This window comes from Lytechinus variegatus, chromosome 18, assembly GCF_018143015.1.
Source record: "Lytechinus variegatus isolate NC3 chromosome 18, Lvar_3.0, whole genome shotgun sequence".
Taxonomy (NCBI): Eukaryota; Metazoa; Echinodermata; class Echinoidea; order Temnopleuroida; family Toxopneustidae; genus Lytechinus; species Lytechinus variegatus.
Window position 1 is genome coordinate 11,385,280 of NC_054757.1, and position 14,866 is coordinate 11,400,145.

At 36.5% G+C, this 14,866-nt stretch overlaps 1 protein-coding gene across 1 annotated transcript in view; it reads left to right on the forward strand.

Annotated features, from left to right (window-relative positions):
* The window catches only part of LOC121431598 (coiled-coil domain-containing protein 6-like), a 46,153-nt gene that overhangs the window by 24,403 nt on the left and 6,884 nt on the right, over window positions 1–14,866 (forward strand). Inside the window, exons 3-4 of the mRNA XM_041629158.1 lie at window positions 7,631–7,759; window positions 10,356–10,459. Of these exons, the coding sequence (XP_041485092.1) occupies window positions 7,631–7,759; window positions 10,356–10,459 (233 nt within the window). The remainder of the gene's footprint in view (window positions 1–7,630; window positions 7,760–10,355; window positions 10,460–14,866) is intronic.

Below are 14,866 nucleotides of genomic sequence, written 5' to 3' on the forward strand. Positions count from 1 at the left end.
ACTGTATATAGGCCTATATTTTTATTGACCTTTTTTTTTTTAGATATTACAGAGCTCTTGATCAGCTTGCAGGGTATCTGGTGCCCTTTTTCCTTGCTGGTTCTCATCTTGCTGTTGTCAAAGAAGATTGGAAGAAGAATTTTGTTTTGATCCTCCATAATCCTAGTCCTGGGGCCCTGTTTCATTAAGGACTTTAAACTGCTGTAACTTTGCCATTATGCCACCTTGATTTTGATTGGCTGCTGAGCCCTGTTACCATGGTAGTTGCCATAATGGCAAAGTTACAACAGTTGTAACTCCTTTATGAAACGGGCTCCTGGTAGTAGAATAAGATTCCATGGTGCTGTTGTGTCTAGACTGTAATAGCTTGAACAGACTGCATTCCAGGTGTGAATCCTTTACATGGATAATTGCTAATTACCTCCATGTATATGTAACGATGGTTGTTTTTGCAAGCCAGGAAGACTTCACAATATTATCGTCATTAGAAGGTGCTTTCGCACCGAACTGATCAAGAAAAGGATATTTATCGTCCAGTGATGTTGTGATCATTTTGCAGGGGCTTGACAAGGTCGTTTCACTTGTTTGTGACTTGTCTTTAATAGTCCGTCCACCGCAGAAAAGCTGCACTTGTGCAGAGTATGGTTTAAACTAGATGTCGCAAATAGAACTAAATGGCTGCACCCGTGCACTGGGATCGTAAAATTTATGGACCGACATGAAATTCAAGCAAGAAAATTGATAAATCCTGCTTGGTGCTAATCTGTGTTCGGAAATTTAAACTAAATGCACGTGTAGCAATGATCTTAATTGGTCGTTAGAATTTGGCAATTAATCGCAAACCTTTGTATTACAGAGCCTTTGACCCTGACTGTACAAAGATTTATGAACGACCTGATCAACCTCAACTATATGGAAATCCATCAATGTCATAATTTTGTCATAGGAAATTTGCACATAGTCCTTTGTAAACAAAAGGAAGCACACTGAATTTTAAAGAAAACATCGGGTGTATAAATTAAATATACATAAAATAACATGAATAATAGATGTTGACCTTGTTGGCCTTCCATAGTTGTGATTGATGGGATCGATCGTGAAGACTCTGTGCAGGAGTTGGTGTCAATGGTGAAATGAGTGTATAGGCCTAGTATAAACTGTAAAGATCGAATGGAGACGAGACACGGTTGCACTTGGCTTGAACTCTCTTGGAATTATTTTCAGAGTGTCTTTAATCCTTGTGTAATCGCGACTCCCATGTCAGTATTAAGTATACTCGATCCAGGGAGTTCATCAAAGTTCATGTCCATGTGGGTCTTGTGTGTACATGTATGCCATGGGACTACATGTATAAACCTTACTACAAATCGAAAGTGCAGACAATTTGCTTTCACGAATAAAACAAATTTGACAATTATCAAAGACAATATTACATGTGTAAAATATATGCTTTTCACATTGCATTTCCTTTACCCCATACTATCCTTAACCCCATACTATCTTTTTTTTGATTCGCACTGTCTTTCTTAACCCCATACTATCTGCTCAGCCGGGGGTTAATGCCTTAACCCCAGACTACCCCTCAGCTCATGAATATTGATGATTTTACCATACAGAGCGTGATTAATGTGCAATTCGACTTCTGTGATTGGCTAATGCTTAGCCCCAGCCCTGTTTGGTTTTCACACTGCATCTCTTAGCACCGCAATTGTGGTGCTAGCACCACAATAAGCCGGCTAACCCTGCTTTTTTGCAGGGCCAGATAGTACCGTACTATTTACCATGCTAGCCCACTTTGCTAAAACGTAGTGTGAAAATGAAGTGGGCTAAGCTTAACCCCGGGAAATTGGTGGGGCTAAGACCCCCCCCTTAGCCCCACCAATTTCCTGGGTTTAAGGAAAAAAGTGCAGTGAGAAAAGCATAGTAGAAAGGGTGAAACAAAAGCATGGTAGTGATAAGGGAAGTTACAAGGTTTTCCTTCAGCAAAATGTATTGAAAGCCATATCAAATGAGCACAAGAGTTTATTCTTTCAGAATTTTAGTTCAATGTACAATAAAAGACTGAAATATTCAAGTATGGATCTTCAAGGTAAAAGAAAGTGGTTGCAGCAAACAATTATTTCATGAGAAAGTCTATTTGAAATCAAGGTTGATGGCCACCATATTATCTTTCTGAAATAATAATATCTTAAAGGTCAGGTCTACCCCAGCAAAATATTCATGTGAATAAGTAGAGAAAAATCAAACTAGCGTGACACTGCAAATTTCATCAATATTGGATGTAAAATAAGAAAGTCATGGCATTTTAAAGTTTCGGTTCACAAAGTAGTGGTATGCACAACTCAGTGACATGCAAATGAGTCAGTCAATGATGTCCATCACTCGCTATTTTGTTTTTATTGTTTGAATGATACAAATATTTCATTTTTTTTACAGATTTGACCATAGGGACCGACTTGACTGAACCATATAGTATTAAACAATGCTAATTCCACATGTTCAGGGAAGAATTAATCACTGTTTCACTTGACAATGAGGAAGAAATTAGAATATTTCATATATCGTATAATAAAATACAAAAGAAATAGTGAGTGGATTACATCATCAGTCTCCTCATTTGCATACCGAGCAGGATGTTCATATGACTGTTTGTGAAATAACGCGAAACTTTAAAATGTCATAACTTTTTTATCTTACATCCGATTTTGATGAAATTTTCAGTGTTGTGCTTGTTGGATTTTTCTCTTTTTATTAAATAAAATCAAGTTTTTGTCAGGTTGGACTTGTCCTTTTATTGAAAACCTCTAATTCTGATGATCACTAAATGCAAAAGGCATGGATGTGGGAGTGGGACAGTGCATTCAATAATACAACTTGGAGAAATACCTGACATTTAATGGAATTCTGTGCTTATTTTGCTCATTTCTCAGCAATTATTCTTAAACTGCTTTCGGGGAGCCTTTAATACCTCCGGTAGTTTTGCGAGCTGTCTGCTTGGAGCACGCCATTGTTGGATACTTGTCTGATGGTGGTTATTTTTCTAAGTCATTTGGCACATTTTTTTTTAATACATCCATACACTTGGGTAGTTGGATTCTATTAAAACTTATTTTGAGATCATTACCACAACTGGCATTTATCTTTAAAATAGCAACTTGTACATAACTTACATTATGTCAGTGGCAATAGAAACATAATTTATTTTCCTTTAGTGTATAAAATTGCAAGTGAGCACAATTCTATTAATACATGCACATACATGTACATAGATCATGCTCTATTTCAAATGTCATCACCCAAAGGGAATGATATCCTTCCTGATCACAAACAGCATTAATTCTGAACAAGAATACATATTAAAGACATTGCGGTCGGTCGTTGTGTCTCCAGACAAATGGTACAGTTCATGGAGTCCCAGGAGTGATGATCATTGTGACCAGAGGAAAGCCTTTGCCCACCGATCCAAGATGTAATATCTATTGATAAGGTCTTCTTAGAAGACAGATGACCTGTGGGCTGTAATGAGAGGATCGTGCCGAGGTTCATTTGCCTCACCCGGTCCAATTGTCTATCTGATGTTCAAGACAGAAGGTTGATTTTCCAATAATACAAACATGGTGGATAGATTGTGAAGCTGACAGTCAATGTAGAAACATAGAAGGGACAATGTGGATGGCTCGAGGGGTTGATAGGTGTTGAGAATAGGCCCGTGATACTATTCCAGCACAGATAATCGTCACTATCATGATCATCATCACCATCTTCATTATTGTCAGTAATATAAACAGTTAGCATTTTAAGTATTAGAATCATTCCTATCAAAATGCCCATGTCCCTTGATAGAAAGCTCTGGGGAGAGTTTAAGCTTACATGTAGATAGGCTGCAGTAGCTACCCTTGCATAAGATGTTAATCAATATTTTGATTGTTTCCTCGAGTCTGGAAAATCTCAAAGAAACTGCGATGCCCAGGGGTCCCTCTTCTCCTCCCTAATTTCCTACTGTTTTCCCAGGGTTGCTGCGTACTGACCAAGTGTGAATTGGCAGATGTTCACCTGCCGGGCTTGGGCTCCATTTTGATCGCAAGGTCAGAATACCTCGCCTCTGTTCATACCAATAAAGACAGAATAAAAAATGTATTCCTGTGGCTCTATCTTCTCTTGGCAAAAGTTTCCTCTGCATTTATATCAGGGAGAGTGTGCATTTTATACTTTCAAATGTTCACGTGTACGCATGGTTAATATGCTCCAATTAATTGTGCTAGTCTGAATATCTCTAGGCTTTCATACATGAGCATTGTTTCCAAAACACATTTCTTTGAATTGTTTTGATACAATATGACTTGTAACTGTAACCTTGGGGTTATGTACATGTATACTAGTCTGCCGTGCAAACCCTTCACTCGAGTTAAGGGTCTGAATGTGCAGCCTACTCATGCCTTGCGTACTGAAGATCCTCTCGCTATGTGTTAGCCTTTGTGTGGAGACACACTTGTTGATTAAAGTTTCAGTCAGGGTCTGTGCTTGTAGACTAGGGCTATATAGCTAATTGACTACATTATAGATATCTAAAACGAGCTCGGAAGAAGTGCTCTTTACATTTCATCTTTCAGTTTGAAGATGTTCATCTTGCTCAGGTTGTGATCCATCTGATTGTGAAGATTCACTGCATCTTGATAAAAGCTTTTAAAAATTATTTCATTTTTATGTTGTCTGACCGGTAGGCCAATATGCATTGCCATGTATTGCTCTCTAGATTCAGGGAAGGGGGGGGGGGGGTGATGATGAGGGATTACTTGGGTTTACTTGTTACTGTACATGTAGGCCAACATGTATGTGATATTAGCAGTGTGAACCAACTTTGAAGATGTTGTCCTGAGGATATATGCGACTGGTTGTTTTCCGTACTGGACTGTGCAAACAGACAATCTGATTGAAATTATTAATTCATTTTGTTACTTGTCTTCCTTTGTATCACCTGAGGGCAAAAACAAAGGATTGGTTGAAAAAAAAGCAATTTGTGCAAATTACTTCAACTTCTTTGTCGTACATTGGCCGAAAGCATTCAGTATGCCGCTGAAGAGGACAAAATTTCTTGTACTTAACTTGAATCTGAACTCTTTCTTTATTTGCGTGTGTATGATTCAATTTAATTTAAATTCATTTATTTATTTCAGATGTTATGATATAAAATGTACAAAGGTTATAAAATGGGTGGCACCTCAAGAAGGTTATGCTTGTGAGACTAGGTGCCCCCAATACAGAAAACAGCACTTGAGAACAAAAAATATCAACACAACATTAATTAATGAGATAATTAAATTGATCAGAGACACATGATAGTAAAAATAGATTATGGGTATTGGGATTGGTGACTTTTTTATATTTTTTGTATTGAACAAATCAAAACAAATGACAAACAATCACAAGCAATCAAAACATTTACAAAATATTGTATCATTAAACAAAACAAAAGAGGAAATAAAAGAAATAAAAATGAAAAATGAAGAGGCAGCCTTTTTATATCCAATCTTACATCAGCTCTAATCTCTTATGGTTATCATGTATGATTTTATAGATAAAAGAAATCAAACTTTTGAATTATCAAAATGGAGCAGTCACACCTGTCCCATAATTAAAAGTGTCATTGTAGACAAGCTCGATATAATATAAAATAAATTAATCTGTGATATGCAAAAGTTGCATGATAAGACAAAACCATACACTTTTCAAATGTTGAGTAAAAGAGAGAGACATAAAGATATGTATGTAACAAAATCCATTATTCATATTCACTCCTTGAGGGAGTACAGGCCTCATGTAACCAATTTTCTTTCATATTCAACTCATGTAGATGGAGCAAAGCATGTTTATAATCATGTATCAGTATAAACATAAATTGAATATATGGTGAAATTGGAGCGGAAGCCAAAAGTGAGTTGGGAATGGTGTTGGCTGTTTTTGAGGATTATGTGGGTTTGCCATCATGAATTATTCTGGGCATAGCAAAATAAGGATACATACAGGTATTGCCTTTGCATTGTAAGAGTGTCCGAATAGACTGTTCTACTTTAATAACGACGTGATCAGAATGAGTGTGATCGTGAGGTAGCCGGTGAAGAAGGGGGCTACATAATCACACTATAAAGGGAAATAAGACACCGTTCTCATTACGCTTTCTAAAACTAGTTTACTGAAAACCGATTCAGGAAACCAGTTTGGAAGATCGCTTTGCTAGCGCTCCCATTTGATCACACGAAAGTGGTTTTCAAACCAGTTAAATGAGGCAAAGCGATCTTGAAAACTACATCGTGAGGTGGTTATTTTGAATCGGTTTGGAAGATCGCTTCGACCGTTCTCACTACATGTACACGTTAAACTAGTATCTAGGAAACTATTTTTAGAAAGGTAGTGAGAACGGTACCTTAGTCACTCACCAGTAGTGACTAGAGTGGTGACTAGTAGTGGTGACTAGTCATATGTGAATGAAACATATTTATTAGAAAGTAGAAATAAACATTCAACTTTGTTTCCTGACTACTGTTTAGAAACAATGATCTGCCTTTGGACGTTAACAATGAAAGGTTTTATTATTTGATTTTTTTTTCCTCCAAATATGTGTACATGCATATGTAAAATTTTCTGCAAATTCTCTGATTTCGCAACTGCTGTATTACAGACCATACGTATGCTCAGATGTTTTTTTTTAATGTCATCATTCAAATGATGTCTTTTGAATGACGCATGTCAAGTTAACATTCATCTTTAATGTGAAAAGGATATATTTCTATTTGATCCCTCACATCGTGACCTAGATCAAGGCAAGAAGAAGCGCAGAGGAAGCGGAAGCATGATGTACTCTTGAGATAAACAAAGACATACTTCAAGAAATGCATTTTTAATGAAAAATATCTTGAGGCCCTCGCTTGCTTTAAATCAGAGCAGTATGACCTGATTTTACAAAAGACAGTCAATAGGTTGCCATGGCGTTTGTTTTTTCGATTCGAATTATCAACATGCACATGTAGTTATGACAAAAAGTCTGTACGGTACACATGTAAATTATTTACTTGGGTTTATCATTGTGTTTTGTGTATGGAGCAACTCCAGAACAAATGATTGTAACAAGCAAATATGAGAAGCACGATACAATGTAATTAGATTGGAAAATCCATTAATGATTTTATAAACAAGGGTCTTTTGTTTGTTTGAACATTCAAAGCTGTTGATATGATGGATGCATGCATAAACAACCTTGTGTATTTTTGGCTCAAATTAGACCAAATGAGATTTTATAAAGCTGGATTATATCTTTCTTAGAAATGACCTTTCCCAAGGATATGTTAGCCGGTTGAAAATGGACAAAAGAAATTTTCTGCAATTTGTAGGGATGAAAAATGACAACTTGTTTTTATGAAAAATATGGAAAAGAATTCATATCATTTTATTCATAATTTTAAGGTATATTTTGGTATGCTTTTTAATGTGACTTTAGTATGTGTTACTGTTAGCAACTTACACATGTAGTACAGTATGTCTATTATATGTTTTGATTATTTTAAAAGTTTTTAGTATTTTAAAGGTTTTTAGCATGTTTTCAGAATGTTCTTTGTTTTTGTCTTTTTGCATTCAGTTGAGACATGAAAAGCTTCAGCTGGAGAGAACGTTGGAACAGGAACAAGAGTATCAGGTCAACAAACTCATGAGGAAGATAGAAAGATTGGAAAACGATACGGGAGGAAAGCAACGAAAACTAGAAGAGGTATTGAATTCATTGAGAAGTGATCTTCTGAAAATGTGTCTAGTAACAATTATTAAACTTAGATTAGTAGTCTGAGCTGCCAAGAAGTGGTTTTAGTATTTAATGCTGAATAATGAGAAGAATACTGATGGTTGCATGCAAATACTGATTTCTAAATTTTCAGTTAAAACTTATACATGTTTATGTTGTCCTTTTGCAATTTCTATAAAAATACTTATATGGTCACCAAAATATTGATTTCCAGCTTTTAAAATACTAGTACTGAATTGTTCTTGTTCTGGTTGGCTTATTTCTTCATTGTGCTAAAAATTTGTCACTAATCAAAAGTATAAAAGCTTTGAATGATTAATAAGTTCAGTTTATTATTTTGGTTACCCATGAAAGCATGAGACCTGAAATTTACCATAATAAAGATACATTACATTTAATAGACTTTGAATAGTTCAGGTGGGGTGGCAATCAGTTTCTACAAGCATGGACCTGCTACAAGCAAGCACTTGGTTGGTTTAGAAATAGTGAGCAAAACAGATAAACTGCTGATATTCTTCACCCACTGATTCATAAACCACAGCTTCCAACGATTGTTTTTAAAATCATTTTTCAAAACAAGGAGCTGGGTGACATGGTAAATGATATATATAAGGAAGCTGACAATGTTGTGGTCTATTTGTGTTCACGTCCCTGTATTGTAAGAGTTAATTGTTATTTTCCTTCTTTTCTCGCACACATGTGTCTGGCACTTGAGTTGCCTTCACACCCACCCTGTCCTAAAAATACCTGTAACTTGTGGGAAATGTGGGGATTGCTCATACATCATAATACCTAATAGTATATATTTCACTTTCACATAAAAAAAAAGATAAAAGTTACATTTTGCATCAATTACTACACAGTAAAAATTATGTTTTGATATTTGTATACAATATTGTTTACTCTTTGAACCATGCTGTAGTTGTTTAAACAAGTGTTTAACATTTTTTAACAACAAAATTTAATTCTTAATATTTGATTCTCAAGCATAGTTGATTAAACTGTAAACAACTACTGTAAGGTTAATGATAGTAAACAGCATTGTATAAATTTTTAAACAGCGCTTTTACTGTGTACAGTGTACATGCTTATGATATATTTTTCACATTGTACTTTTTTCCCTTAACCCTGGGAAATTGTGGGGCTAAGGACCCCCCCCCCCCCTTAGCCCCACCAATTTCCCAGGGTTAAGCTCAGCCCACTTCGTTTTTGCACTACGTTTTAGCAAAGTGGGCTAGCACTGTAAATAGTACAGTACTATCTGGCCCTGCAAAAAAGCAGGGTAAGCCGGCTTATTGTGGTGCGAGCACAATTGTGGTGCTAAGAGATGCAGTGTGAAACGAAACTGGGCTATTAAAGGAAAAGGGGGCTAAGCATTAGTCAATCACAGAAGTTGAAATTGCACATTAATCACGATCTGTATGGTATTCATCAATATTCATGAGCTGTGGGATAGTCAGGGGTTAAGGATAGTCCGGGCTAAGGAAGAGTATGGGGTTAAGAAAAAATGCAGTGTGAAAAGCATTTAAGCGGGCAAAAAGACTCAAAGTCTTGCCTTGCATCTAAAGGTCTTGTAATTTTCTTCACAAAAAATTCTGATATTTCTGTGTCTTTGGATAAGTCCCTGCGATAACTCCTGTAATTTTGAGAATTTTGAAAAATACCTACTTTACAATTTAAAGGGATCTTACAAGTACTTTGCTTTCCCACTGGCAAACTCTAAGATACATGTATTTTTTTGTGATAGGTTGGGTTACATGTATTTTTTTGATAGGATGAGTCTGGAAGCACCTTTGTGTCAGGAAGCAATCAAGACTGCTGGATACAAAGTTCATGCCTGCATTACCTCTGAAGATAAACATATTTTGGTTGTGTTGTGGCATTTCAAAATAAATGAAGATAGTGCTACATGTATATTTACTTTGAATCTCCATTACCATGTTATGAAAAACGAGTGTTGTGGCATAGTGGTTCTGATTCTCTGCTGCGTTATCAAAGAGTTGCGGGTTGGACTCCAACTTCAGTTAAGGCATCGGTCTGCACTTTGCCACTCTCTACCCAGGGGCCTGTTGCAGAAAGAGTTGCGTTTAAACGCAAGTCAGAAAATCAATCGCAAGTCCCAAATGCGCGCTGTTGATTGGTTGAAAATCAAGTTGCGCCTGATTTTTAGAGTTACGCATGATTCTTAGAGTTACGCATGATTCTTAGAGTTACGATTGATTGGAACTCTTTCTGCAACGGGCCCCAGGAGTTGAAGGGTACCTGGTAGGATGCGAGTACATCATTGTTGTTAGGCTGAGCACTTGTATGCTCATTGCAGGAATACTCCATAGGGAGTGGAGATTGTGCATGTATACACACTTTATGTGGACAGCCAGAATCCTAAGGCCAGATTTTATGTAAAAGTGAATAAAATTTTTTGTTCCATCATGATAGGGGCTGTAAAAGCAGAATACCCCCCCTAAAATGGATATCACATTCAGTTTGTTGAATAACATCTCATGTACATCATCTGTAAATAAGAATCTTTATCTCTCTCTCTCTCATACCCACCTCCTTTTAATAGCTGAAAAGAGAAAAGATTGACCTGGAGAATGCTTTAGAACAAGAACAAGAAGCCCTTGTCAATAGGTTGTGGAAGAGAATGGAGAAACTAGAAGCTGAAAAGAGGTAAAGTGTTTCACTTGTTGTTTTAAAACAAATGTTCATCTGTCAATTTCATTTAAGTCGAAGTTTTTTAATGTCTGCATAGTCTTGAATTGGAAATATTTACTGCTTACATATTTGCTACAATGCTGAATATTGTACAGTCAGTTCAACTCACCCCTTTTAATCAATTTATCTTCATATTTATTCATTCATTCAATTGTGTTTTTTTTATTCATTTATCTTTTGTTTTCATTCTTTTGTGTGTCATTATCCATTGATTTTATCATTACTGTCCACTAATTTGTTGATTAATCCCATTTAATTTCATTTATAAAAAATAATTTCTGTTCATTTTCATTCATTACATAGTTCATAAATGGCTGTATGCAGTAATGTTTCCTTGGGTGACAAAACACAAACAATTTTGAAAAAAACTAAAACAGCGAGGAAGTGAAGCGACCGAGCTTATCTGGGGCACTTTTGCATTTTCTATTCAAGTGAAATTGAAGGATTTTGCACACTTTTGGTGGAACTATAAGTTTTCAAACTTTCTTGGGGAGGGGGCAATTGCCCCTTGCCCCCCCCTCCCCTATTCTGCATACAGCCATGATTTCATTCCATTGCCCTGGGTATAAAGTAATTATCAAGCTTTGATAGTTGGTTATTTTCCCCTTTAAATACATGCACACACTGAAGGAGATGTTGGAGAGGCTATCATGTGTAAAAGGTTGAGAGTCATTTAAAACCACATGCTGGAGGCATTTAATGTAATACAATGCTGCTGTCTTGCGACCATGGGCTAATCTTGTGATAGCGTATGTTTGTTAACAAGGTAGTAGGGCCCCAACCTGGTATCATGTTCTTTTAAAGTTCAATTCCCGGTTTCGGTAGACCATCGAAATCTACTATTTGCTCTCTGTTTAGGAGGCACATTAAACAACATTTTTTTTCGTCTTAGGTTCAGATCATGCTATTAGCCCATTTACACCTACCAAAAATCTGGAGTTGCTGTGGTTACCGCAGGTCTTCCTTTGTCAGTCATTAGATCCAAACATTTTCGGCAAAAAAGGACAAAGCGCAAGTCTGTAGTAAATATCATGCTTGACGGTCTAGCACAACACGCCACAACCTCTACCATGATCCCCTGTTTGAGAGTAGATCCAAACATTCGTAGGGTAGTCGTAGAAAGCGAAAGTCTTGGTGAAGCATGCCCTTGATATATTAGAAAATAAATATGATCGAAGAAGAAATAGACTAATAGAACTGCTATACATTTTTAAGATTCAGTTTACCATCATACCAAGATTTATTGAAACTTAAGTTATTAAATATGTAAAATATATTAAAATCTCACTTTTGATAACTGAATCGGTCTTATCCCTTTTTCCAAATGATGTTTTCTGAGGAAGTAGATATCTAGATAAATCGGCAAGAAATTGAAGAAATTTTTGATATGTTTTCATTTCTTCAGATTGTGGATGTTGAAGCCCTAGTAAGTTGCATCGTGTTGATCGATTGATAAGAAAAAAGACCATATAAACCTAAAAGAAGAGACCCTTTTGATGTATTTTGTTGTGCGTATATTAATTCTTTTATCCCCAATCTCCTGAAATGATCAAGTTTTTCAAGAAGTTTTTTTTTATCAGATTAGAAATGAGATACATGTATGTAAGAAAATCACATCGATGTTATTGGAGATCCTTTATAACATTATTATAGAATGCTTTTACTTGTTTTCAAGTTTCATTGTCATAGTGCCATGATTGATGATGGTAATCTAAATGCAAATACTATTTCATGACTTTCTTAACAATATTTTTTACATATGGATATTGTAATGCTCATAAACTACTCATCAGACAAGTTGAAGACATGTTGATATGAGACTGTCTTTTTATGATATATTGTGAATATTACTAAAATCCACCTTTGGTCTATTTTTCCATCTGTTCTAATTTGTTCACTTTGATATAGTTGTCCATATACTGTCGAGCTCACATACATTGCTAATATATTGTTATCATTCATTTCTATCCATTTTCCTTTGTATTTTTACACACATATTTAGAGCAGCTTGATAATTCTGACCTTTTTTGGTGTTTTGTACTAGTTTTTTGGATTATTATTGAGCAAAGTATCTTTTTGTAGGTGTTTGCTCCTATGGCACTTTCAGAGGGGATGCATTTTAGACCCCCCCAACAAAAAAAGAAAGAGAGAATAAAATGCTTGAATGGTGATTATAATCAATTATAAAAGAAGTCAGGGACGTGCGTTGGTAGAAGGAATTTCCAGCATCATTTGCCTTATATCAGATGGTGAAAAAGTGGAGGGGGGGGGAGGGTGGGCTGCTTTTCAATTTCAAAACTTATGTGCCTCATTATGCAACATTGGATAAGCTTTAACTTTGCAGTTGGTTAGAATTTTCAAGCTCTATTTTTAATTTTCCAGGGCTCTTTTGAGCATCATCATGAGCCCCCTATAATTTCTCCTGCTTTATATACATACATAGGTGGTTTCAGACCGCCTCGAAGTTCGCCAGTTCCAGGTATTCTCTGATCGGGAAATTTACCCCGATCAGAAAATACCAGGTATTTTGGTAATGTGAAAGCAAACTACGCGTAATATCCCCGAAAGAAAATACCCGCTAAATAGTAGGTACTTGGCGAAATTACGAGAACTTTCGTGGGGATTTTTCCAAGGTCGCAGGTATTTTGGTGATGTGAAAGCAAATTACGGGAACTTTTATCCCAGCGTGTCGTTGGGCGCGGCGGCGTGGGTGGCTGCTGGGCTAGTGATTTTGTATCTCCCGCCTTGCCTGCTTATCAGACCACACTGCGCATGCTCGTAACTTCGGGAACTTATCCCGAAGGATGTGTTTCGGGGCGGTGTAAATGCTGGAATAATTAACGGGTATTTTCTAGCCTTAAAAAGTTCTCGTAATTTAACGGGGATTCTTGTGATCGAGGCGGTTTGAAACCACCTCATGTGTGTTTGTACAGCGTTCCTAAACACTTTGAAAGGCAGGTTTGTTAGTTGAGGTAAGGAGTTACCTTGGTTGAATTTGTGAGAATTATGATCATGACAGATTGATTGTGAGGCCATGATAAATAGTAAATGACAGTCATTTCAGGACCCTGTGACGTATAACATAGCGATTGATCGTAGGGATGATTTTTACGATTGATCATACACAATAGTCAATGCAATCAATCGTCAAAATCAGTCGAGTGATCAATCATTATGCCATGTAGCATGTGGTCCAGATGGTTCCACCCTGTACACCACGCATACCATATAATCTTGCTCAGATATGATGACAATGCTCAGCAAGGCTTGTCATAGTTTCAGACATGAACAGTTTTATCACGTACAATATTCTGATTACAAAGATCTGGCATTACACATTTTAGTCGAAAGTTGCAAAAACAAACTCATAAAATCATGATTTTGAAAAAAAGGGATATTTTGTTGACAATTCTGTATTATGATTGGAGGTCATCTTTAATGTCACTGATGAGCACAGACAAATGGGTGTATTATGACCTTTCATGCTGAGGCTGACAATAGGTGGTTTCAGACCGCCTCGAAGTTCGTCAGTTCCAGGTATTCTCTGATCGGGAAGTTTACCCCGATATTGATTTTTATTGATTGATTGGGCTATTGATTTTTAATCTCGCGCCTTGCCTGCTTATCAGACCATACTATGCGCATGCTCGTAACTTCAGGAACTTATCCCTAAGGGTATGTTTCGGGGCGGTGTGAATGCAGGAATAATTAATGGGTATTTTTTAGCCGAAAACAGTTCCCGTAATTTAACGGGGATTCTTGTGATCGAGGCGGTTTGAAACCACCTAATAAACCAGTGAGGAAGGCATTATTATGCAGTGCACGACACTGGCACTGGTCCGACGGTCCCATATCATTGAAAATTGCTGTCGGGCCAGTAACTTTTCAGATATAGCCAGATTTACTGGTCCAACATAACAAGTAAAAATATATAAAACTGATACAAATGATATTTTCTCCTCTTTTTGTGAATCAAAAATTGGGTCTGTTATCTTAAAGAATGGCTCTCCAACATTGAAATATATTGTGTTGAGTGTACTGATTTTCTTTTTTTTTGGGGGGGGGGGCAAAAAAAAAAGAGAGTGAAATTATAAACTAAACTTTTGTTAATGTTTTCTTTATTTTGGGTGACCAGTATATGTTAGGTTCGGACCAGTAAGAAATTTTGGGTATCTACTGGTCTGACATGAACTGATTGGACCAGTAGTTAAGAAAGGGTAGGTGTGGAGCCCTGCAAAATGCAATTAATTGTACATGTAACTCTATGGCAAACTATTTGCAAAAGATTACAATAAATTGTAAATATCAATTCTATCTCTATGTGTTATGTGGGCCAGGTATAATACTGTATGTGGCCCCGAG